At 36.0% G+C, this 26460-nt stretch overlaps 1 protein-coding gene across 10 annotated transcripts in view; it reads left to right on the top strand.

Moving 5' to 3' along the window:
- The window catches only part of CHM (CHM Rab escort protein), a 187764-nt gene that overhangs the window by 77514 nt on the left and 83790 nt on the right, over window positions 1-26460 (top strand). For all 10 annotated transcript variants that reach the window (XM_024353228.3, XM_001146272.5, XM_063804190.1 and 7 more), the window contains 4 exons: window positions 6498-6885; window positions 11583-11699; window positions 12586-12706; window positions 14181-14406. In XM_024353228.3, the coding sequence (XP_024208996.1) occupies window positions 6498-6885; window positions 11583-11699; window positions 12586-12706; window positions 14181-14406 (852 nt within the window). The remainder of the gene's footprint in view (window positions 1-6497; window positions 6886-11582; window positions 11700-12585; window positions 12707-14180; window positions 14407-26460) is intronic.

Raw genomic sequence — 26460 nt, 5'->3', positions numbered from 1 at the left:
CATTGTATCATGTTGTATTTCAGTCATCAGGTAAACACATGTATGCACATCAAGAGAACCAACTGTTCCACCAAGTGAATTAAGTATTTCCTTTGTGAAGACTAGCACCTAAGAAAGTGCATTTACTTCTTTAATTTACTGGAATACTATATAGTATTGTAATGTAGTTATATCTGTAATGAGAAATTAAAGTGCCTAACTCCCAGTGTTAGGAAGCTATGGGAAGAATCCAATATTCTTTAGTTGTTGAGACCAGTTTATATGCCATGGGATTTTTAAAATTGATACATAATAATTGTATATATTCATGGGATACAATATGTTTTGATACATATAAACATTGTGGAATGATCAAATTAGGCTAATTAGCATATCCATCACCTTAAACCTTTATTATTTTTTGTGAGAACATTCAGAATCATCTCTTTTAGCTATTTGAAATATGCAATGCATTATTGTTAGCTATACTCACCTTACTGTGTGATAGAGTACCAGAATGTATTCCTCCTACCTAACTGTAACATTATACCCATTGACCAACCTCTCCTCATCTTCCCCTCCCTCCTGTTCTCCCCAGTCTCTGGTAACCACTATCAAGTTTTTTAGATTTCACATATGACTGAGATCATTCAGTATTTTTCTTTCTGTTCTCAGCTTATTTCACTTAATATAATGTTCTCCAGGCTCATCCATGTTGTCACAAATGACAGGATTTAATTTTTTTTATGGCTGTGTAGTATTCTATTGTGTATATATGCCACATTTTCCTTGTTAATTCATTTGTTGATGGGCATTTAAGTTGATTCCATATTTTCGCAATTGTGAATAGTGCTCCAATAAACATGGAAGTGCAGATGTCTCTTCAACCTACTGATTTCATTTCCTTTGGCTATATACCCAGTAGTGAGGGTGAAGATTGCTGGATCATATGATAGATTTATTTTTAATTTTTTGAGGAACTTCTGTACTGTTTTCCATAATGGCTGTGCTGATTTGCATTCCTACCAACAGTGTGTGAGAGTTCTTCTTTCTTACCATGTAATAGTTTCATAGTTTATGTGGGGAAATAAAAGTAGCTATTGTTTCTAGTTTTAGATCTTGAACAGACTATAAAAAGGTGCAATATATTAATTCACACTTAAATCACACAAACTCAAGTTATTCTTAGGTAAAATATCGTTGCTTGTTAATTGCATAAAGTCATCTAGTTTCTTTAGTGAGAAGAGATTTTATTTTTCTAAAATATTAACAATAGCTTTATACATTTTCTGTCCTATTTTCTGCATTGTACTGAACATTGTTTCCCTTTTTCTGGTATAATATTAAAGCAGGATGAAAACTTATTTGTTACCTTCAAATGAACCAACTCTAATGTATTCATACCAAAAATAAAGATTTTTTTGTAATAGGAATCTAAAATTCTACTGATTTATTTTGAATTCTTAAATTTCCACTTAAAAATTATACAAGCAACAGGAGCTTCTCGAACACTAATACTTCTAATTTAGATGAAGCCAATACAAATAAAATGTAAAATCACCTGTAATTTTTACAGTTTAGAGGAAATTACTCATCACTGTCTACAGTTAAGTGTGTTTTAGGCCAGAATTGAAACACTGCCCAACTAAATGTGGTTTAAACAAGTCCATAGGTAAGTGGGTGGGTGGGTAGGTAGAGGATTTGTAATTGTGCTGCTTCAGCCCATCAGAGCCCTGGGGCAGCACTCCACACTTCTCTTAGCCTTCCATTTGGAGTTACAAGATGTTTGCCAGGATTTCAAAGAGGTTCTCACATAAGAAAAAAACCTCTAAACATGAGGAAAAGGGGAAGAGGTTTTCTTAACATGTTTATGCTTTTTTATTTTACTGGAAAGTCTTCAACAAGGGCCCCCAGCAGACTCATCATTATCTTATTGGCTGAAACTGGATAATGTACTCACTTCTAAATCAATCACCAGCAAAGGGAGGTAAAATTATCATAATTGGTTTTGATCTGTCATGATCCATCCCCAAGGACTGAGCAGCTTCTCTCTAATATTGGAACAAAATTGGAGCTCTTAAAGCAAGGAGAAAAAGGGTATTTGTTGTTGAGTAGACAACCAACAGTCCTGCTGCACACCATTTTATGAAGTTTTGTTCTTGGGTAAACATGACAAGAGGTTGATATTTCACCTGTATTCTATAGTATGTGTTAACGTTTTAGGTTGGTAACAAACTGGGAAATATATATCTACCAATGTATCATATTGCAGCAATTCAAAATTGATTTCACTTTTTATATTGCTATTTTGTAGAACAACAATTTCTGAATAGTCTGATTTTTGTAATTCTTATGAATAGCCATTAAACATTTATTTTAGGAATAAACAGCTGGGTAGCAGTATAATATATACTGTGAAAATCAGAAATAAATGGCCTTAGAACAAAGTATAAACATCAAAGTAAAAGAATACAATGTCTGCAGCAAGTCGTATTGGGTAAGAGAAGGTGCAAATGGCTGAAAAATAAATGGTGAACACCTGTGCTGAATAAATTAAACACCTGTTCCTCAGTTTTTCATTTGATTCCTCTAAAAGGCTGTTACAAGGTATTCATAAGACACATTTACTTTGAGGTGTTTCTTTGTTATTACTATTAATTGGGAAGCAGTACTAGATGATATCAGAATATATACCTCCAAACTCTCAGAGTAATATATGAATTTTGGCAATTAGTGAAAAATGCATTTACAAAAAGCAGTGTTAAGCAGTTTTTATTAAGAAAAATTATCTAAAAAATATTGTTACATTATAAATGACCTTTGGAATTAAAGCTAGCAATGTAAATGACACTAAATTTAATTTGTGAAATCAATTTTGATAGTGAACATTTTTATAAGAACTAATGATGCAGATTGTTTTCCTTTAGATAAACAGTCTGCAGCTTAAGATGGTTCGACTTAATGGTTTTTCAACTTTGTAATGGTTTTATTGGGGTGTTAAATGCACTTTGTCTTACTATATTGGGTTTATCAGGACGTAACCCCATCATAAGTCGAGGAGCACCTGTGTATGTTAAAATCATTGTAATATCTTAGAACTCCAAGGTTCATTTGAAGGCTTATAATGCAGCTACATTGTTTTGTAATTGGTAAATGTGTTTTTATAGTTTTCAAACACTTTTAAATTAGTAGAATTGAACTATTACTGGATTCTGAGGTTTTCTCTGAAAGGTTGAATATCTTTTTAAGAAAATGTCTTTTACCACAGTATAAAGTTTTAAATTTGGGGAAAGATAACCCTTTTAGATGAACAGAATTTTGCTTTCTGAGGCTGTCAGTGGAGTTTTAGGAGCTTTTGGGTGTCTTTATATTTTCTCATTAGGTATTAACTTCAACCTTGGCAGAACTCCAAAAATACTGTGGTTGTTTTTAATGGAAAGTGAGGACAGTGTCGTGTTTTTATTGCTTGTGTTTTCCGTAGTGCTAGGAATCTCACCAAATTATAATGTTGAGAACAGTAAAACAATAGTTTATTGATGTAGAAAAAATTTCCGAAGAATAATTTCTTCTCTTCGCTTATACCTTTAATTAAGTATTTTGACTTATATCTTCCAGGTTGTCCAGTACTGGTTAATGTATTTCATTCACTCTATAGGGCCCCCATCACAGAATGTAATAGAGAACCACTGACTAGATCATTTGCTATGCTCAGTTTTCACAGTGTCATCATCATAGTCTGTAATAAGAGAAGTTGCCATATTTTGTCTTATCTGTAAAGTGTAATTAATTATCCTTTCATTTCTTAAAATTAAAGGCATGGAACTTTTGCTTTAAGAGTTAGGCATGGAACTTTTACTGAAAAACAAAAAAGTAGGTGTGGAACTTTTGCTGAAAATTGTCCCCTTAGATCCCTCATGTAACACACTTTAGTTTTGTTGGTTTTCAAAATAATAAAAGTGAATAAGAGTGTGAACAATTCTGTAGAAAATATATAAATCACCTTTCATATTATGACTCTTCATTCTTAATGCTGTTAATAGCGATGCTATTATGTGCTTATATGGCCAATGGGCTTTTGTCATGTGAATGCAGAAAACCTAGGTATACAGGTTTTGAGTTGACTGTTGAGCTGTGGGCAGTTTAACAATATCTTATTTTTGAGTAGTTTTTTTTTTTTAGACGGAGTTTTGCTCTTGTTGCCCAGGCTGGAGTGCAATGGGACGATCTTGGCTCACTGCTACCTCCGCCTCCCGGGTTCAAGCGATTCTCTGGCCTCAGCCTCCCAAGTAGCTGAGATTACAGGTGCCCATCACCACGCCCAGCTAATTTTTGCATTTTAGTAGAGACTAGGTTTCACCATGTTGGTCAGGCTGGTCTTGAACTCTTGACCTCAAGTGATCCACCTACCTCGGCCTACCACAGTGCTGGGATTACAGGTGTAAGCCACCGTGCCCGGCCTGATTAGTATCTTATCTTTGATTAACCTTTTAGAGTTTATAAACTACTTTTCATATATGTTAGCTTTCTTATCTCACAAGAGTTTCATAAAAGGTAAGGCAAATGGACTGATCCCCATTTTATATGTGGTGAATCAGAGAGATTAAATGACTTGCCAAGTATTTCCTAAGTGATAAATCTAGGATAGAACGTGGGTGTTTTCCTCACTTTGGTTTCCTAGATCTCAAAAATATTCATGTAACATTAATGATATCAATTTGTTTTTTCATTAGATTTTATTAGAATTACTATAACAGTAAATATGACATTTTATTTCTTGACATTTGAGTGTTATTCTTTCATTGTCCCTCATTTTTTTTGTAGTGTTCATTGTGTTATTTTTAATAAGGCACTTATTTTTTTCACTTAACTCGGACTTTCTAATTTACAATACCGTGTTTTTTTCTTGGCCTTATTTTTTGTGTTTTTTTGCAACAAGTTTGTTTCGCATTTGAAACAAAAATAGTCTGCACGTATAAACCATTATTAATTAAGCATTTATTGGATACCACATCTATAGAGCAGTGTGGTAGGTGTCGTGAGGGGCACAGAAGGAGCGGTGCTAAGGTATTCCCTCAAGGAATTACAGTCTGATTTGGAAGATAAAGGATATACTGGAAAACTAAAGGACTATTAAAAAGGAATGGATAAATACATGCAAGGTAAACTGCATATGTGTATTATGGGAGCATGGTATAATAGAGTGATGAGTGTAATTGGAGTAAGGAAGACTAATTGGAAGTTAAATTTAAACTTTTTCTTAAAGTAGTTTGTTAAAGTATGTGATTATGTTTGAGAATGGAAGAATTGTGATATTATGCAGAGTGGGAAGAAAAGGACAGAAGAAACAAATGATATGAACCAAACTGTCATGATTTGACAATTAGAATTGATAAATTCGGAGTTAGAGATGCCATGTTGGAAAGTAGGTGGAGATGAAACCAGAAGATTAGTAAATAAGGAAGGTGGTTTGGTTTAGAGACAGGAAGAGGAAGATTTTTTTGTGGGGTATTTGATATAAGGAAGGGCTACTGTTAGGGCTACTGTTAGTCAACTAGCAGATTTTTACTTGCCAAGACCAATCACATACAAGGCATTCTGCCAGGTATTGAGCAGTGTGGCAACTCAGTGAAAATAGTGGGTTCTGTGGAGGATAAAATATCACAGAAATTCATAAAGCAGGCAGACTGAATGGGAGCCTGTTCTATAAATCAAGACAATGGTGGACTGAGAATGTTAGCTCCAATAATAAATTTGGAAATGGGGCTTCGACTAGAGTAATAGACGTCAGTACTAAAATAGGCAGGAAATTATACAGAAAGGTCCTATTAGATACCACATTGTGATAGGCCAACTTAATCTTTTCAAGGCAGATATTTTTCCCTTTATTGAAGGTCTTCTGTCGTATCACCAAGTCAGGAATTCCTCAGTAATAATCATCTTTGATAACTACCACTGTTGAGTATTTACTATGTCCCAGGCACTGTGTCAGGCTCTTTGCATGCAGTACTTAATTTAATCTTCAAAACAACCTTGTGGTAGGTGGTATTATCTCTGTGTCATAGATGGGTAATTTAGGTGGTCTCAGAGAGGGTAATTTAGGTAATTACCTAAATTTAGGGTAATTTAGGTGGTCTCAGAGAGGATACATAAGTATCTAAGTTCGCAGAGCTTACTAGTCATATGGTCAGGGTTTGAACCAAGATCTGTTATTCTGAAGACTGTGTTCTTCATCACTGTGGTAATTTGCTTCCAATACAGTTCCCCTGTCTGCCTTAAATTCTCAAAAATGTGCATGTGACATGAAATCTTTATATCTTTCAAATCTTAATTTTGTTTCATATTTTACTGAAACATTAACAGATGAATGTTTAATGTCTGAGTCACATAAGCAAAACGTACACTGAACTTGATAAAAGGGGTAAGGGAATAAAAGTTGCTGTGAAAAGTTAAAGCAATATAAAAATGTAGCAGGGTAGAATTATCAAAAGCCTGGTGTTTATTATTATATTTCTTATTAGTCAGGATTTGCATGAAGATGTCGAAGAAGCTGGTGCACTGCAGAAAAATCATGCTCTTGTGACATCTGCAAACTCCACAGAAGCTGCAGATTCTGCCTTCCTGCCTACGGAGGATGAGTCATTAAGCACTATGAGCTGTGAAATGCTCACAGAACAAACTCCAAGCAGCGATCCAGAGAATGCGCTAGAAGTAAATGGTGCTGAAGTGACAGGGGAAAAAGAAAACCATTGTGATGATAAAACTTGTGTGCCATCAACTTCAGCAGAAGACATGAGTGAAAATGTGCCTATAGCAGAAGATACCACAGAGCAACCAAAGAAAAACAGAATTACTTACTCACAAATTATTAAAGAAGGCAGGAGATTTAATATTGATTTAGTATCAAAGGTAAGTACTAATTTTACCCATCTTTGCATTGAAAACAGTATCTGGGCCCATAAACCCAGTTTTTGTAATTCTCTGAGATGCAGAACATTTGTTTTGTAAAGAGATAGTAGCCAGATGTTTGTAATTCATTTAAAATATTCCTTAAGTACAAATTAAAAACACATTTAAAGTGCTCACATTAAAATGCTTTAATTATGTTTTTAATCTATACCTGAAGAATACTTTTGTGCTTGAGCACATACTACAACCTAATATTCTCTGGACACTATGAATTCTATCAAAAGAAAAATTCTAATGAACCTGTTTAGAAATCCATGTTATTTACAGTCAATTTCCATCGATTCTTTTAGCCTTTATGTATAGTAACTATTTTCACAACTGTATGATGATGAATACTCAGAATAAACCAATGAATTTTTAAAAATCGTGTTCACATGGACACAGCGAGGGGAACATCACACACCAGGGCCTGTCGGGGTTGGGGGTTAGGGAAGGGATAGCGTTAGGAGAAATACCTATGTAGATGATGGGTATGTAGATGACGGGTATGTAGATGACGAGTTGATGGGTGCAGCAAAACACCATGGCGTGTGTATACCTATGTAACAAATCTGAACTTTCTGCACATGTATCCCAGAACTTAAAGTATAATTTAAGAAAAAAGTCTCAAAAAAATCATGTGTTCAGGTTTGAAAGCTTCAGAGGAAAATTTAATAGTGATGGAGGCAGGAAGGCTGGGAAGAAAGCTATTGTCTTCAGTTATGTTCCTGAACATAACTAACTTGAACGTTAGTTCACTGTAACTTCACAGGAGGTCCCTCCATCTTAGAAGGGTACAATATTGCATTTGGTTTATAGGAAGCAAGACTATTTTTAGTGCAAAAGAGTAGAAAATCAGTAAGATAAAGGATTGTGGCCTTAAAGGGTCATGATACAGGACAGGGTAAAAGTAGAGAAAAACAGACTAAATCCTATAAGTTGAGAGCTAACAATAAGTAACTGAAAAGAAGTAGGAGAGGATAGTGAATAGCACAAGACTTGCCACAGAACTAGCACAGAACTAGGCTTTTCAATTTAATGTACTTTCTTCAAGTTCCAAGTGATAGGGGACAGAGAGGGACCAAAACATTTCCCTTGACAAGTTGTTTCTGCAAATCCCATATCCTCATACTCTTGCTCCCTTTGAACTTGATGCCTGAAAATATAAATATCTTTTTACTACCCATTTTTCTTTCTGTCTGTCATGTAGCACTCTGTGTCTGATTTTGCATAGTTGGCTATTGCATTGGTTCTACTTCATACTTCCGTACTCTCTCTCCCACCTCCATCTACTTTGACCCTGTCATGATTTGAAATCTAGCATTTTTTCCACATTACCTTGGCTGTTCATCTGTGGATGGAAGTTTAATCCTAGCTCACTAATAACCTTCCTGGTCCCATGAGCAGTACTCTATGAAATAGGTTAAACAAAACATAAAAACTGAACAAGTCAAATAACAAATGGGCTTTGTGTGACAATTCCATTTTGAAGTAATTACTTGGAATTTGGAATGTTTTACCTAAATAAATGATGATATAAATGTGGTTAAGAATCAAGGCTATTTCATAAAAGTCTGTAACTTTTATGTTAGCTGAAATTTAGTATATATCTTGCAAAGGGAAATGGTAGAAGACGGTGCTGTTTCAATTGTAGGAATTGGTGTAGAAAATTATTCAGTTGTATAAGAAAACGAATGCTGGTTGTGGGAGGAAAAAGACAATTGAATTAGAAGTTGACACATTTGAAGATACCCTGAAGGAGACTTCTGGGTATTTTCATCGGTTTGAATGGTTAGTAATAACCAGTTCTCTTATGGTAAGTAAAAACCAAACATGTCTAGAGGCAGTGGACTAGGCAGTTGGGACTGCGTCCTGCAGAGTTTCATGGGTTCATACGTTCTACAAAATAACTAATAAACATTTAATGTACTCATTTTCAAAACCAGAAGTATCTTAATCACATATAACCATAGTAATACAGGAGATTAATTTTCCGTTTTTAAAATGTAAGTCATTTAATACATATTCAGTGCATGCTAGATGGAAAGCAATGTATTCCATGTTATTGGGGCAATTGGTCACTCCTTAGAAATTTTATCTGTTCTAATAATTGCAGTTAATAAACGTCTAAGTTTAGGATGATTGCCAAATATCTATCTTAAAGCCCTAAAGACCTACCTCCTTTTTTTTTTTTTTTTTTTTTTTTTGAGACGGAGTCTTGCTCTGTTGCCAGGCTGGAGTGCAGTGGCGCCATCTCAGCTCACTGCAACCTCCGTCTCCTGGGTTCAAGTGATTCTCCTGCCTCAGCCCCCTGAGTAGCTAGGACTACAGGCGCGTGCCGCTATGCCTGGCTAATTTTTGTATTTTTAGTAGAGATGGGGTTTCACCATGTTGGCCAGGATGGTCTCGATCTCTTGACCCCGTGACCTGCCTGCCTTGGCCCTCCAAAGTACTGGGATTACAGGCGTGAGCCACCGTGCTCGTCCAAAGACCTACCTCTTTTCTAAAGTCCAACTCAGTATCTCCAAACTAGTTGACATTTCTATATGCGTTCAACCTCAAAGACATCATGATATAATTAAATACTGTGGGGCTTTACAGTTGACAATACACATTCATGTATATAGCCTTTTAAAAAGTAATAGCTCAAGGTAGGTTAGTTAAATAAAATACGTATAGTGTCATACTGCTCAGACTAATAGAGAAGATCAAAGATGAAATTCTTAAAATGAAAGCTCATTTCTAAGTAAGTCCATACTCTTAATAATTATGGAACCAACATGCTAAGTGAAGGAAAAATTGTTAATTGTTAAATCTAATTTCCATTATTGTAATCAAATTGCACTGCTCTTTAGCCCCTCATCACTGTGGTAGATCGCTTAGAGGGTAGTGAAAAAGAGGCTTAGGCTGAGCGTGGTGGCTCAGTCCTGTAATCCCAGCACTTTGGGAGGCTGAAGCAGGCGGATCGCCTAAGGTCAGGAGTTCGAGACCAGCCTGACCAACATGGTGAAACCCTGTGTGCTACTAAAAATACAAAAAATTAGCTGGGCGTGGCATTGCATTCCTGTAATGCCAGCTACTCGGGAGGCTGAGGCAGGAGAATCACTTGAACCTAGGAGACAGAGGTTGCAGTGAGCTGAGATTGAGCCACTGCACTCCAGCCTGAGCAGCAGAGAGAGACTCTGTCTCAATAAAAAAAAAAAAGAAAAAGAGGCTTAGATTCTGATATGTACACATTTATTATTTGTGAGCTTCAGAAACAAAAATCTAGTATAATTTTAATTGAAATTTGTTTTTGTTCTTGTGATATCTTAAATGCATTATTTTTTAAGCTGGCATTAAACCTTAAGGTTTATTGGATCTTATTAAATAAAAATGCAGTTTCATATTTTATATCTTAATGTTTGTGACATTATTATGGCTATGCAGGGATCCTTGAGTCTCAAATGTGTATCTTTTTAAACAAGTGATTTTTGAAGTAACTATTTTTTATCATTATTATAGAGTTAAGAATTGGCAATATATTCTTTAAAACATGGTCTCTTTCAGTAATGTAGTGTGTTAGGAAGAGGGTAATGAAGTAACGTGCCATATTTAATCAGGATGATCAGATTAGCTTCAAAAAAGTGATGTCAATTTTGTTTTGCAGAATGCTGAACTATTAGTTTATAAAATTTTACTTGAATGGTATTGATTTACTGATAGTCTTTACTGACTTATTAGTTGCTCAGACTAATGGTTTAGATTGATTTTTGAGATTCCTTTTTCTTTGTATAGTAAAGCTAATTTTCCCATTTATTTATTATAAATGTAACATTCATTTTTAATATTTATTGAGTTATAGGCATTAAGAGTATCTTAATATAGGAAATAGTCAAATCTGTTGCATTTAACCATACGGTTAACATGCTAGATAATACTGTTTACATTATTGATTTTATCTCTCTGATATTACTTATGAGATGTTGAAAGATTAAATCAATTTCTCCCATACATGCCAGCAATAATCATCATCTTCACTTTTTGAGAAAGACATATCTCATATAAACCCAGACTTCTAGAATTACAGAAGTACCTTATAATTTGACTCTTTCAGTGTAAATGCATCACAAATATTTTTTTCTTTTTTTGATGGGGTAGGGAGGTTCACTGGACTGATTTCTTCTTATAACTACCTGGCTTTGTGTAAGACTATAGATTCTTATCCAAAACCCTCAGGGCCTGGTGTATTCTATCATTAAGATTAAAAAAAAAATATTTTAGAAAGTAATGAAGTACATATGCTGATATGTTATATGTTAGGTTAAATTATTAGCAGGGTCTGAGGAGGAACTCTAACTAAACACATTATTTCTGCAGTGAAATATATGAATATTTATGTTAATTTGGACAAACAAAGCCAGAGTGCCTTATCAGTATGGATCAGGTTTTGCTGCTAAACATGTTTTGTAAAAACTTACGGATTGCAAAGTTTTTTGAATTTTGAATTTCAGCTAATCAATTCTGAACCTGTAATAGATTGTGTTATGTATTATAATATTTATAGGTATGATTGTTTCTACAAATAATAAAAAATATAGCAAAATTATGTATCTTTATTGTTTTTCAATTTTTCTACTATTTCAACTTTTATCTTGTAAAATATTTTCTTTGTACAGCTGCTGTATTCTCGAGGATTACTAATTGATCTTCTAATCAAATCTAATGTTAGTCGATATGCAGAGTTTAAAAATATTACCAGGATTCTTGCATTTCGAGAAGGACGAGTGGAACAGGTACTGTGCTGATCAAGAATTGTAACTGGGCATCAGCTTAAGTTATTATGGTTTGTTTTGGAAAGATAAGCAAATAAGATTGTTATTTTCCTCATAAAGCAGTAAATTCCAGTCCTCCGTGGTGATTTACAAATGTAAATGCTTAATTAAAATTTCTAGTGCTAATTTTCTCATGGCTTACTCTGCAGCTTGGTGTTGGTACCAAGCAGCACACAAAAAACCAAAAAGCACACCAGAGTTACTATACCCAAGACTAGTCACACAAATCCTTTTCTCCCATTAATCAAGATTTTGGAGAGGGAAAAGAAAGAAACGGTGATTTTTGCTGTCCACTTGATCAGATTCCACACAGAGGAGGAGGCCCGGAGCCTGGTTGGGAAAAAATTCTTACCCTTATGACAGCTGATCAGATCCTGGGTTCTTCACTGCAGCTTCCAGAAGAGCAGAGCTTTGCTATCCTGCTCACAGCACCAAAACTGTAGGGGCCAAGGGAAACACTCCCTCTTAAGCCTCTGAAGTTTCACTGAAAAATCAACTCACAAAAGGCAGATTAATTGGAGAAAAGGCATAAAAATGTACTAACATGTACATAGGGAGAACCACAGTGTTTGTTTTAGATAGCACTGCTAAATTTTTCTCTGTTAGGATGACATGCCGTTGGCCTTTTAATGGCATGAGGAGTAACTTGGCAGAATTAAGTAAGAAAGCTCACAATTAGCTCTGAAGTTAGCAGAGATGCCATTAGTACTGATGGACGGTGATGTGAAAAAGCCTGGCTAGAGTGGAAACGATAATCCTGTTATATGTAAAGGGGAAAAAAGTGTAATTTGGAATAGTTATATCATTAGGAAGCAGTTTCTTAACTTAAAATCATAATATTTTTCAGGTTCCATGTTCCAGAGCAGATGTCTTTAATAGCAAACAACTTACTATGGTAGAAAAGCGAATGCTAATGAAATTTCTTACATTTTGTATGGAATATGAGAAATATCCTGATGAATATAAAGGTATTTTTTCATTAAGTAGTGTTCTCCAATTATTTGACATTTCTTACTATTTTAATATGCTTGCTCTGATTTAGTGAGCCACTTATTACTGTTTTAAAATGCATTCTAACTCTGCACTATCAATAGGTTAGCCATTAGTAACATTTAGCTATTTAAATTTAAATTAATTAAAGTGAAATAAAATAAAAAATTCAGTTTCTCAGTCTTATTAGCTGTATTTCAAGGGCTCCATAGCCCCATGTGGCTACAGTGTAGATAGTTTCATTATTGCTGAAGTGGCATGCTAGATTTTAATTTTTATTCTTATTATTTAAATACTACTGTCAACTGGCTCTTCATAGATGATAATCCGTTTTCATGATTCCATTATTTTTTCTCATAAGTAAAAATACTATATATTTTATCATTTTCCAGGATTGCTTTTGCATAGAATCTTGAACTATTTCGTTTGGAAAAAAAGGCTAGATGGTATATGGGGAAAAATACTGGATTCAGAAAAGGCATGGTTTCTATTCTTGGCTTTGACCTATTTCATTATGTGATCTGGGGCCAGTTACTTCACTGTCTGTTAAAAATTGAATATGCCATTTTAGTGTCAGAGCTATATACTTTAAGTCCATTGGTCTGAAAATGTTATCCAAAATTGGAATATACTATTGATAATTTATTTATAAAGTTACAATGAGAAGTGCAGCGATATTTTTTTTCCTCTGTGAAATAATGAAAGTCTAATCCTTGCTCTTAAAGCTTCAAGTCTACTAGGTACTGTCATGTTGTTATCCACAGTGGCTGTGTAAAATTCAATTCTCTCAGTAAATTTTCATAATTTTTATTTATGTAAATTATTTCTGTAAAGTTTTTGTCTTTTATCATGGGATTTATTTCCCACCACTAACAGTCCAATTACATTATATTCTGTTCTTGGTTTAAAGGAGTAACTTCTGGGGGTCCCGTATGTTTTGATGTGATTATGTGGCCATAAGACTGATTCTAGTAGCCACATGGAAATTCATTTCATTATTTTTTAGTTTATTTTCTGAGTATCAGTGAGAAGTATACGTTTTACAAAACTCACATATTTATCATTTTAAATCAATACATTCCCATGTTGTCATAGTTGTTTAATATTTTCAGTACCATTATTGGCATTATCCTGCAGGTTTCATGATAATAAAGTGAGATTATTGCCAACTATGACAACCCATTGAGTTATTTAATATTTTCTAGTTTTTTTTAAATCCATGAAATGCTCAATCATAATTCATCATTTAAAGCTAAAAATTGTGCCATTACTCCAAATAAGAGAGAGAGATTGTTTCCATTTTTTTCTAAGATCAACCATCAGTGTCCAAAATGTAATACCACCTATGTCCTTTGTGAGGTCTGTGAAACACACTTCATCTCCTTTTTGTGGGGTGGTTTTAAATAGAAGTTTAGTTCTGATTTTAAGTGATAAAATTTCATCTTTTCATAGGATATGAAGAGATCACATTTTATGAATATTTAAAGACTCAAAAATTAACCCCCAACCTCCAATATATTGTCATGCATTCAATTGCAATGACATCAGAGACAGCCAGCAGCACCATAGATGGTCTCAAAGCTACCAAAAACTTTCTTCACTGTCTTGGGCGGTATGGCAACACTCCATTTTTGTTTCCTTTATATGGCCAAGGAGAACTCCCCCAGTGTTTCTGCAGGTAAGTTTGCCATTGATTTTCTTGTCCCTTCTAAAGGTGATACTTGAATAACAGATGAAAATTAGGCAGGCAAAAATGAGATTTATTCAAGATTTAGTATATGCAAATATATACTTTATTCTATTTATTTTTTATAATCTATTTACCTACCTATCTACCCACCTAAGTGATATATTCAGTGTGGCCTGTTTTTGAGCTTGATAAAAATACTATAAATTCCTTTTTCCACTCAATAGCATGATGGAAAGTATTGTCATTGCATATAATTTTAGTTAATTTTTTATTACTATATAGTATGTTATTGTGAATACACCACAATCAATTTTTTCATTTTTCTGTTGTTGAACACAGAATGTTTCCAGTTTTTTGAGGTTAACACCCTTGTGTATGTTTCAAGTTGTATATGTTCAAGAATTTCTCTCGGAAACATATCTAGGGGTGGAATTCCCCAGTCCTGAGATACATGAATGTTAACACTTTACAACATCGTGTTCAGTTATTTCTCTAGAGGGCCGTACCAATTATAACCTTTTAGCAGTACATGAGAATACCCAAAGCTTTACATGTTTGCCAACATTTAAAATTTTTTTGTCAATCTAACTCACATAAATTATCATTGCATTGGATTTTTATTTTTCATTTCCCTAATTACCTATGAAGTTGAACCTTTTCTCATATGTTTACTGGCCATTCATGTTTTATCTTCAGGGAATACTTGTTTGTGTCTTTTTTTGTTTGTTTTACACATTTTTAAAAATTTTTATTTTTTGTGGGTACATAGGAGGCATATGTGTTTGTGGGGTACATGAGATAGTTTAATACAGGCATGCAAAGTGTAATCCATCATGGTAAATAGAGTATCCATCCCTTCACGCATTTATCCTTTGTGTTGAAAACAATCCAATTATACTCTTCATTTTAACATGTACAATTAAATCATTATTGACTGTAGTCACTCTGTTGTAATATCAAATACTAGATTTTATTCATTCTTTCTAACTACGTTTTGTACCTATTAACCATTCCTACTTATCCGCTGCCCCCTCAAAACCCGCCCCAGGCTCTGATAACCATCCTTTTACTCTCTGTCTCCATATGTTTAATTGTTTTAATTTTTAGCTCCCGCAAGTAAGTGAGGATATGCATTGTTTGTCTTTCTGTGGCTGGCTTATTTCACTTAATATAATGACCTCCAGTTTCATCCATGTTGTCATGTTGTTGCAAATGTCAGGATCTCATTCTTTTTTTTTTTTTTTTTGGGGAGATGGAGTCTTGCTCTGTCACCTAGGGTGGAGTGCAGTGGTGTGATCTCGGCTCACTGCAACCTCTGCCACCCAGGTTCAAGTGATTCTCCTGCCTCAGCCTCCTGAGTAGCTGGGATTACAGGCACGTGCCACCACACCTGGCTAATTTTTGTATTTTTAGTAGAGATGGAGTTTCAGCATCTTGGCCAGGCTAGTCTTGAACTCCCGACTTTGTGATCCACCCATCTCAGCCCCCCAAAGTGCTGGTATTACAGGCGTGAGCCACCATGCCCAGCCAGGATCTCGTTCTTTTTATGGCTGAGTATTACTCCAAGGTGTAACTGTACTACATTTTCTTTATCCATTTATCTGTTGCTGGGCACTTAGGTTGCTTCCAAATCTTGGTTATTGTGAACAGTGCTGCGACAAATGTGGTATGTAGATATCCCTTTGATACACTGATTTCCTTTCTTTTGGGTATATACGTAGCAGTGGGATTGCTGGATCGTATGGTAGCTCTATTTTTACTTTTCTGAGGAACTTCCAAACTGTTCTCCACAGTGGTTGTACTAATTAACACTCCCACCCACAGTGTTCAAGGGTTCCCTTTTCTCCATATCTTTGCCAGCATTTGCTAGTGTCTTTCTTTTGAATAAAAGTTATTTTAACTGGGGTAATAAAATATCTCATTGTAATTTTGATGTGCATTTCTCTGATGATCAGTGATGTTGAACACCTTTTTATATGTCTCCTTGTCATTTGTATGTCTTCTTTTGAAAAATGTCTATTCAGATCTTTTGCCCATTTTTTAGTCATATCATTAGATTTTTTTCCTGTAGAGTTGTTTGAGCTACTTATATATTCTGGTCATTAATTCCTTGTTAGACGGGTAGTTTGCAAATATTCTCTTTCATTCTGTGGGTTGTCTTTTCACTTTGTTTATGGTTTCTTTTGCTGTGCAGAAACTTTTTAACTTCATGTGTTCCCGTTTGTCCATTTTTGCTTTAGTCGCCTGTGCTTGTGGGGCATTGCTTAAGAAATCTTTGCCCAGACCAGTGTCTTGGAGGTTTTCTCCAATGTTTTCTTGTAGTAGTTTCGTAGTTTGAGGCATTAGATTTAATTCTTTAATCCATTTTGATTTGCTTTTTATATACTGCAAAAGATAGGGGTCTAGTTTCATTTTTCTGCATACAGATATCCAGTTACCCCAACACCCTTTATGGAAAAGACTGTCTTTTACCCAGTGTATATTCTTGGCACCTTTTTCAAAAATGAGTTCACTGTAGGTGTGTGGATTTGTTTCTGGGTTCTCTATTCTGTTTTTTTGGTTTATGTGTCTGTTTTTATGCCAGTACCATGCTGTTTTGGTGACTATAGTTCTGTAGTATAATTTGAAGTAAGGTAATGTGATTCCTCCAGTTTTATTATTTTTGCTCAGGATAGCTTTGGCTATTCTGGGTCTTTTGTGTCTCTACATACATTTTAGGATTTTTTTTATTTCTCTGAAGAATGCCATAGATATTTTGATATAGATTGCATTAAATCTGTAGATTGCTTAGCATAGTATGGACATTTTAACAATATTGATTCTTCCAGTTCATGAACATGGAATAGTTTTCCATTTCTTTGTGTCCTCTTCAATATCTTTCATCAGTGTTTTATAGATTTCATTGTAGGAATCGTACACTTCTTTGATTAAGCTAATTCCTAGGTATTTAATTGCATTTGTGGGTATTCTAATTGAGATTACTTTTTAAAATTTCTTTTTTGGATTCTTCAGTGTTGACATATAGAAATGCTATTAATTTTGTATGTTGATTTTATACCCTGCAACTTTACTGAATTTGTCAGTCTAATAGTTTTTTGATGGGGTCTTTAGGATTCTCCAAATATAAAATTATATCATCTGCAAACAAGGATAATTTGACTTCTCTCAGCCTCTCCCAGTGGCCACCACAGCCACTGGTCAACTGGGAGTTCTGCCAGGCCACCCCTGATGTTCACTTAAACCCCAAGTACCCTTCAGTAAGCTTGTGTTGAATGCTTCCAGGCCTGGGCCTTACCCTTCATGGCAGTGGGCTCCCCTCTGGCCGAGGGTAGGTCCAGAAAGGCTTTCTAAGAGCCTAGGCCTCGACTTGAGTTCCCAAGAGCCTGCTTGGTGCCCTGCACCCCTGTGTCTGAGTTGGTGTTTAACACACAACACAAAGTCCCCTTTACTTTTCTCTCTGCTTTTCTCAAACAGAAGTCTTTTGCCATAGATACCACAGCTGGGACTGTACTGGGTCTCACCTGAAGCCAGCATGTCTCAGAATCTCACCCAAGGCTCACGGCATACTACCTGGGTATTACTGTTGATTATTTTGTAGCCAAGGGCTTTTAACTAGCAAGTGATGAGCCCTGCCAGGATTGGGTCCTTCCTTTGAAGGCAATGGGTTCCCTTATCGTCCATGGTATGTCTAGAAATGTTTTCTGGGAGTTAGGGTCTAGAATGGTGGCCTCATGACTCTGCCTGGTGTCCTATCTTATTGTGGCTGAGCTGCTATCCAAGATGAAAGACAAAGTCCTTTTACTCTTTGCTCTCCTCTTCTCAAGCAGAAGGAATTAGTCACCTTCGTTGCTGTGAGCTGCATGGCCTAGGGTTTGGGGAGGGGTGGCACAAGCAGTCCCTTAGCTGCTCAGGCTGTTTCTCCCTAGGTCATGTGCTGCCCTAGTCCATGGGCTCTAAGCCCAGCCTAGCATTAGCACTTGCCTGGGAATTACAGTCCTTGTGTCCTAGATTGCCTTTCAAGTTTACCTAGAACTCCAGAGCACTTTAGCCCATTGTGACAAGGCTTGCTGAGACACTCGAGTTCCAGCTGTTGGGATGGGCCATTCCTTTCTTGCTAGGGCTGGTCCAAATGTTCTCTCAGTGCCACCTGAGCCTAGCATAGCTTTGCTCTCCACTGACAGGGCAGCACCGAGTTCAATGCTACATCCCCCAGTTGCTATGCTCTCACTCCCTCAAATGCATAGATTTCTCTTTCCACACCATGTGGCCACTGCCGTGGAATTGGGGAGGGGTGGCATTGACCATTCAAGACTGTCTTCAGTGCCTCCTTCAGTGATAGGAAGTTGCAGCCTGGTACTGTGATTGCTTACCTGATTTTTGCTTCTTATGATGGTTCTTTTTTTGTGTGTAGTTAGTTGTTAAAATTCCGCATTCCTGTGGGAGGGATGATCACTGGAGGCATCTATTTGACCATCTTGCTCCACCCTCTCATTGTTGACTTTTGCCCATTTGTCTATTGGGTTGTGGTCTTATTGATTTGTAGGAGTTTTAAAATATATTCTGATTAGTGATCTTTTTTCAGTTATATGTGTTGGATGTATTTTGTCTTATGGTTTTTATGATACATAAAGGTCATGAAGATTAATATAGTCAAATAGAGCAATCTTTTTTTTTTATGCTTAGCTTTTTTTGGGAGGTCATTTAGTATACCTGAAGTATAGAGACAAGACTGCTTAGATTTAAGTCCTGACTTTTCTGTTTATTATCCATGTAACTTTGGGCAAGTTTTACGACCTCTCTCTGTTTTTCAGGAATCAAATTTGGGATTTTTTTATTCAGTTGTAGCTTTGTGTCCTAATTCATTATTTTCTGCTCTTTATTATCTCCTTTGTTTTGCTTTCTCTGGATTATATTTAGATCATCTCTCCCCTCCCCTGCCCTTGGCAATTATTAGGCTGAAGTTCCGTGAATTAAGTATTCATCTTTTAAATATTTTTTAATATAAGCATTTAAGAATAGTTCCTCTAGTTTACATCTACTGGTGGCAAATGCATCCTAGTTGTGTGTATCTGAAAATAACTTTTTCTTCTTTTTTCTCTTGAGTGGAAGTTTACTGAGTAAACAATGCTAGGCTGACAATTTTTGTTAATACTTTAAAATTTTATTCCATTGTCATTTGTGTTCCATTTTTGCCGCTGAAAAGTTCAGTGTCAGCCTACTTTGTCATTTTTTATTATGACAAGTTACAAAGATATCTTTTTTTCTCTCACATTGTTTTTAATATAGTTTGTCTTTTGTATTCTGTATTTTTACTACAGTGAATCTTAGGTGTTAATTTCTTTGTATTTATCTTGCTTAGTATAGGTTGAACCATATGAAATTAACATTATTCAACCATTTTAGACCTACATTATCCTGTGGTTCAACTAAATACATTGTGCTTTTTCTGTCTGTAAATTTATGTTTATTGTTTTGGAAATTTATCAGCCAATATCTTTATAAGTATTGTTTTTTCTTCCTTTTCTCTTCTCGCCTTTTTGGAACCCTAAGTAGGTAAGTTTTAGAACTTAGCATTCTCTCTTCTATATCTCTCAATATCTTTTTCATATTTGCTATCTTCTTGTCTTTCTGGCTGCATTCTGGGTACCTAATTAAGATCTGTATTCCAGCATATTGATTCTCTTCACCTGTAACCCATTCATTTTCTTTCTTCAATATTATCTTTCATTTTTAGAAATTCTACTCACCATCTTGTCATTCTTGATTTTTTTTTACTTGTTCATTTTTGAAATTATTTATTCTATTCATTTCATATATAGATATTTTACATTCTCTTTCTGATAACTCTAATATTTAAACTTCATAACGATATAATATTGCCGTGTATTGTTTCTACTGATTCATCTCAGTGATTTGTGTGTGTGTGTGTGTGCAATGCTTTTCCTTAGCTGAGAGTTTATATTTGATTGATTTTAATCTGGGGACCCAAATTGGGAGTGCCTTTCTTCAGGGATTATTTGTGTTTGCTTCATCCTCAGGGCACTACAGAATTAGGATCATTTTAGTTCCCTTTGGGGGTCGTCACTTAATAATGCAATACAACCTCCACATAGTGATACCATTACAAGATATATATATATATATATATATATATATATATATTTTTAATTTCAGTGTTTATTGCTCAAAGCTTTTATTTCAGGTTAGGGTTTGTATTGTATGTACATGGGGATCAGTGTTTCCCATGGACATTCCCCTTCCTTCAGTGTCATTGGTTCGATAACAATTATTTCATCCAAGACCTAGTTTTGGTATTAACTGGAAGTGTCTTCACAGTATCTAGTTCAGTTTACCACTGGAAGTAGGTATTCTCAAATTTACATTACCTAAATATGCGATTTTATGACTTTAGGTGGGAACGTTATAAATTTGGAAGTAACTTATTTCCGAATATGATGGATCTGTGTATTTCTAGACAAGCTCTTCCTCTTCTGATTACTTGTCAAAGTAGGAATAAATGGGGAGTGCCATGTCCCCCAGGAACCAAAGGTCCTTCTATCAACTTAATACAAGCGGGGGAGTTCTATGGTTTTCTTAGTTACTCTTTCCCTCTTCCTGTGTCATTGCCTGATTCAAAGGAGACACACCATGTTTCCTCTTATGTTGCCACTTGCTACTCACTCCTATGGAGCTTAGGGTAAGGAACAGAAACAGAATGAACAGATCACTGGGAAGTGATCTAAAGCTCACTGGCCTCCTTACTAGTGTTTTACAAAAATGGAATGTTTATATTTCTCTTTTTTCCACTAAATCCCTCTATTTCTAATTCATACATTAAAAAATGCATTTTGTTTTTGTTTATTTCTTTTGAAGGGAAAAGACATTTACAAGTTTTGTTTGTCATGTACAGATATAAAATTTCAGAATGTGATCTTATGTATTGAATCTTAGACAAAGAAAATATTTTTCTCCAAAGATGGTTGTAACCTTAAGGCTGAGATTTGTCAGCCTTACATATATTTTTATTCTCTGCAGAGCCTACATGTGGCTCAGATTGAATGTTTTTTATAAAAATTATACCTCATCCTGCCGGGTGCGGTGGCTCATGCCTGTAATCCCAGCACTTTGGGATTAAATATATTAAACTTCTGGGTAATTCTCTTGAGTTCTTACATTTTATATACAAGAGTCTGTCTGTGAATTATAATAAACATGCATTTCCTTGACCTACAGATATTAACTTTTAATTTTATATTAGATTCTCTTCATAATGCTTTATAATTCCATATAAATATTGTTTTATTTTTATCCTAAAGTAGTAACACTATTACCATCTATACATCATAGCCTACACTTTTTATCACCAGGTTATCAGAATAAGGTGTCACCTGTTCTGTGATTTCTAACCACCATTCTATATTCTGTTTTAATATAAGCCTCTTAAGCATTTCTCACAGCCAGTTACAGCATGTTCTCATCAAGGCTACTATTATAAATGGTATGCATGCATATTTATGTGAAGGATTCAAAGACACTTGGAGGTCATATCCTTGCATTCTAAATGATTTCTGCATGTGACATTTTAACTACTAGAGATAACTTTCATGAATAAATGTCCTTTGAGGCTTTTATCAATTTAAATAGATAGATTTTTTTTTGGTAAAGAAAATGAAACATATTTATGTTGCTACCTAGTATCCATTAATATGTCAAGATATAATAATTGGAGCATATTGGAAGAAAAGTCATTAAAACCTATATATTTTTCTAGTCTAGCAAGCTTTACAGTTTTCCCTAATGTAAATTAATTGGTTGATACATTTTCTGGCACATTGCACAGGATATATATGCAGTTTATAGACTTTAAAATGCTCACAATATATTTTCCAAACAGAAGTCCTTTTTAAGCCTTAACTGACCTATTTGTTTATTTGTGTGGTCGGTAACATAGTAGCCTTTATAACTACATTCTAGTTTGGAATAAGTTTTATATACTACGTCAGGTATTTATAACCTGTTAATTGGAGCAGTATCAGTGGGAACAAACTTCACATTTTTTTTTATGTGTAGATGTGAACTGCCCAGAGATTGTTACTTAATTTTGTTAAAATAGGGCATTTAACTGTCAACCTTCTAGATAATTCAGCCTTTCATTATTCTGTGGCCTAGATTTGATCTAATTTTTTCCTTTAATGTGGTAGAATTGTTAGAAGATGAAGGATGAATATGTTTCACTTGTAGCTTGTGGTATAAATTTATGTATGTAAATAAATCATGTAAATTATCACCACCAAACAGTTTTTTACCAATTGTTGAACCTCAGATGAAATTTTCCTGACTGTTGTATGTGGAAAATTGAAGATGTGAGATTTATAGGAAATTGTGTAACACAAGCTGATCTCTAGCTTATAGCTTTCATTTATTTATTTATTTTTAACTTTTAGTTTCAGGGGTAGATGTGCAGGCTCTTTGTTCTATAGATAAATTGCTGTGTGTAGTAGGCCATTCTTGCATTTCTATAAAGAAATACCTGAGACTGGGTAATTTATAATGAAAAGAGGCGTAATTGGCTCATGGTTCTGCAGGATTTACAGGGAGCATGGTACTGGCATCTGCTCAACTTCTGGGAAGGCCTCAAGAAGCTTACAATCATGATGGAAGGCGAAAGGGCAGCAGACATGTCACATGACCAGAGCAGGAGCAAGATAGAGGGAGGTGCCACACACTTTTTAACAGCCAGAACTCATGAGAACTCACTCATTATCATGAGGGCAGCACCAAGGTGATGGTGCTAAACCATTCATGAGAAATTCACCTCCATGATACAGTCACCTCCAAATAGGCTTCACACTTCCAATACTGGGAACTACAATTCAATATGATATTTGGGTAGGGACAAATGTACAAACTTATTCTGTCCCTGGCCCTTCCCAAATCTCATTTCCTTATCACGTTTCAAAATACAAGCATCCCTTTTCAATAATCCCCACCAAAATCTTAACTCATTCCAGCATTAACTCAAAATTCCCAAGTCTCAAATTCAAATTATTTTCTGGAAATGAGTTCCTTCCACCTCTGGGCCTATAAAATCAAAACAAGTTATTTACTTCCAAGATACAATGGGGGTTTAAGTATTGGGTAAACATTTCCATTCCAAAAGGGAGAGATTGTCCAAAAAAGGGGGGCTACAGGCCCCATTCAAGTCCTGTAAGGAGTGGGCTCCCAAGGCCTTGGGCAACTCTGCCCTGTGGCTTTGTAGAGTTCAGCCCCTGTGGCTGCTCTCACAGGTTGTTGAGTGCCTGTGGCTTTTTCAGGTGCAGGGTGCAAGCTGCCTGTGCCTCTACCATTCTGGGGCCTGGAGTATTGTGGCTCCCTTCCCACAGCTCCATTATGCAGTGCCTCAGTAGGGACTCTGCATGGGGCCTCCGACCCCACATTTTCCCTATGTAATACTGTCCTAATACAGGTTCTCTGTGGTGGTTCCATCTGTGCAGTAGGTTTCTGCCTGGACACCCAAGCTTTCCCATATATTCTCTGAAATCCAGGTGGAGGCTGCCAAGCCCCTTCCACTCTTATACTCTGTGTGCCTGGAGTCTTAACACAATATGGAAGCCACCAAGGCTTATGGCTTACACCCTCTGAAGTAGCGACCAGAGCCAAACCTGAGGTCATCTGAGCTGAGGCTGGAGCTGAAGTGGCCTGGATATGGGGAGCATGTTGTGCAGGGAAGCAGGGCCCTGGGCCTGGCTCCTGAAACCATTTCTTTCTAGCCCACAGGGCCTGTGATGGGAGGGGCTGCCTCGAAGTTCTCTGAAATGCCTTCTAAGCCTTTTTCCCATTGTCTTGGCTGTTAGTACTTGGCTCCTTTTTAGTTATGCGCATTTCTCTAGAAAGAGGTTGCTTTGCAGCTCACTTTGATTCTTCTCCTAAAAATGGGCTTTTCTTTTCTACCACACGGCCAGGCTACAAGTTTTCTAAACTTTTACACTCTGCTTTCCCATTAAATATAAGTTCCAACTTAAGTCATTTATTTGCTCCCTCATTGAGCATAGGCTATTAGAAGCAGCCAGGTCACATCTGGAATGCTTTGCTGCTTAGAAATTTCTTTAACCAGATACCCTAAATCATCACTCTCAAGTCAAGCTTCCACAGATCCCCCGGACATGAACAGAACGCAGCCAAGGTCTTTGCTTAGGCATAACATGGGTGGCCTTTGCTCCAGTTCCCAATAAGTTCCTCTTTTCCATCTGAGTCCTCCTCAGCCTGGACTTCATTGTCCATGTAACTGTCAGCATTTTGATCAGAGCCATTTATCCTGTCTCTGAGAAATTTTAAACTTTCCCTCATCTTACTATCTTCTTCTGGGTCCTCTAATTTCTTCCAACCTTTGCTCATTGTGCAGTTCCAAAATTGCTTCCGTATTTTCAGGTATCTTTATAGCAATCCCCATTCCTCTGTACTAGTTTTCTGTATTAGTCAGTTCTCGCACTCATATAAAGAAATACCTGACACTGGGCTATTTATAAAAATAAGAGGTTTAATTGGCTTACAGTTCTGCAGCCTTTAGGAAGGATGCAGCACCATAGGAAGCATGGTGCCGTCATCTGCTTGGCTTCTAGGGAGGCCTCAGGAAGCTTACAATTATGACAGAAGCTGAAGGTGGAGCAGGCACATCACATGGCAAGAGCAGGAACGAGAGAGAGAGAGAGAGAGGGAGATGCCACACATTTTTATACAACCAGATCTTGTGAGAACTCATATAGTGAGAACAGCACCAAGAGGATGATGCTAAACCATTCATGAGAAATCCACACTCATGATTCAGTCACTTCCCACCAGGCCCTACCACCAGTACTGGGGATTACAATTCAACTTGAGATTTCGACAGGGGCAAATATGTAAACTATATCATGGGGCTTTGGTGTACATATTGTTAGCCAGGTAATAAGCATAGTACCTGATAGGTAGTTTTTCTAGTTTTTCAGTCCTCACCCTTCTCCCATCCTGCACCTTCAGGTAAGTCCCAGCATCTATTTTTTCCCTCTATGTGTCCATGTGTTCCTGTCATTTAGCTCCCACTTATAAGTGAGAACATGTGGCATTTGGTTTTCTCTTCCTGCGTTAGTTTGCTAAGGATAATGTCCTCCAACTCCATCCATGTTCCTGCAAAGGACATGATCTCGTTCCTTTTTATGGCTGCATAGTATTCCATGGTGTAGATGTACCACGTTTTCCTTGTCAGGTCTTCCATTGATGAGCATTTGGGTTGATTCCATATCTTTGCTATTGTAAATAGTCCTGCAGTGAACATGCTGGGGCATGTGTTTTTATGGTAGAATGATTTGTATTCCTTTGTGTATGTAACCAATAATGGGATTGCTAGGTCATATGGTAGTTCTGTTTTAAGTTCTACTTAAACTTAAGTTTAAGTAGAAATCACCAAACTGCTTTTCTTAGTGGCTGAGCTAATTTACATACCCACCAGCAGTGTATAAGCTTCCCTTTTCTCTGCAGCCTCACCAGCAGCTGTCTAACTTACAGCTTTTAAAAAGAGATTTAGAGAAGGCCAAAAGTTACAAATATATAAATGGATATATGTATCTTTAAGCAGCTTGCTCAAAATTATAGGAGCAACATGGAGAGAATGGAAAAGGAATCTCCCATTTAATGAACTTATTCAGTGATGACAGGACTATGCCCAAAATGGGACAACATGCTACTGTGATTTTGTCATAACCATGGAATTTGTGCATTTATATAGACTGTAAGGTATTTTATATTGTTTTCTCTTTTCCCCCTGCTTTTAAAAATCCCCCTCTTCATTGCAGAGTCAATACATTTTACGGAGTGTTTTTTAGTTCATAAATCAAAAGATAAAGCATCTCTTAGACCAAAGGAACTACCTTATTTTATTCTATGATAACCATTGTGTTTTTCTTCAGAGAGTTTTCAGAAATCTAAGAAACATTTCCTATCCTGGATCAACCTATTAGAAAACCAAGAGAAGTCTTAAAATTGGCCAAGGAGTATACTGTTGGAAAA

The sequence above is a fragment of the Pan troglodytes genome, chromosome X (genome assembly GCF_028858775.2).
Source record: "Pan troglodytes isolate AG18354 chromosome X, NHGRI_mPanTro3-v2.0_pri, whole genome shotgun sequence".
NCBI classification, from domain to species: domain Eukaryota; kingdom Metazoa; phylum Chordata; class Mammalia; order Primates; family Hominidae; genus Pan; species Pan troglodytes.
Note: the sequence above shows the minus strand (reverse complement) of the source record. Positions and strands in the feature narration are given on the sequence as shown.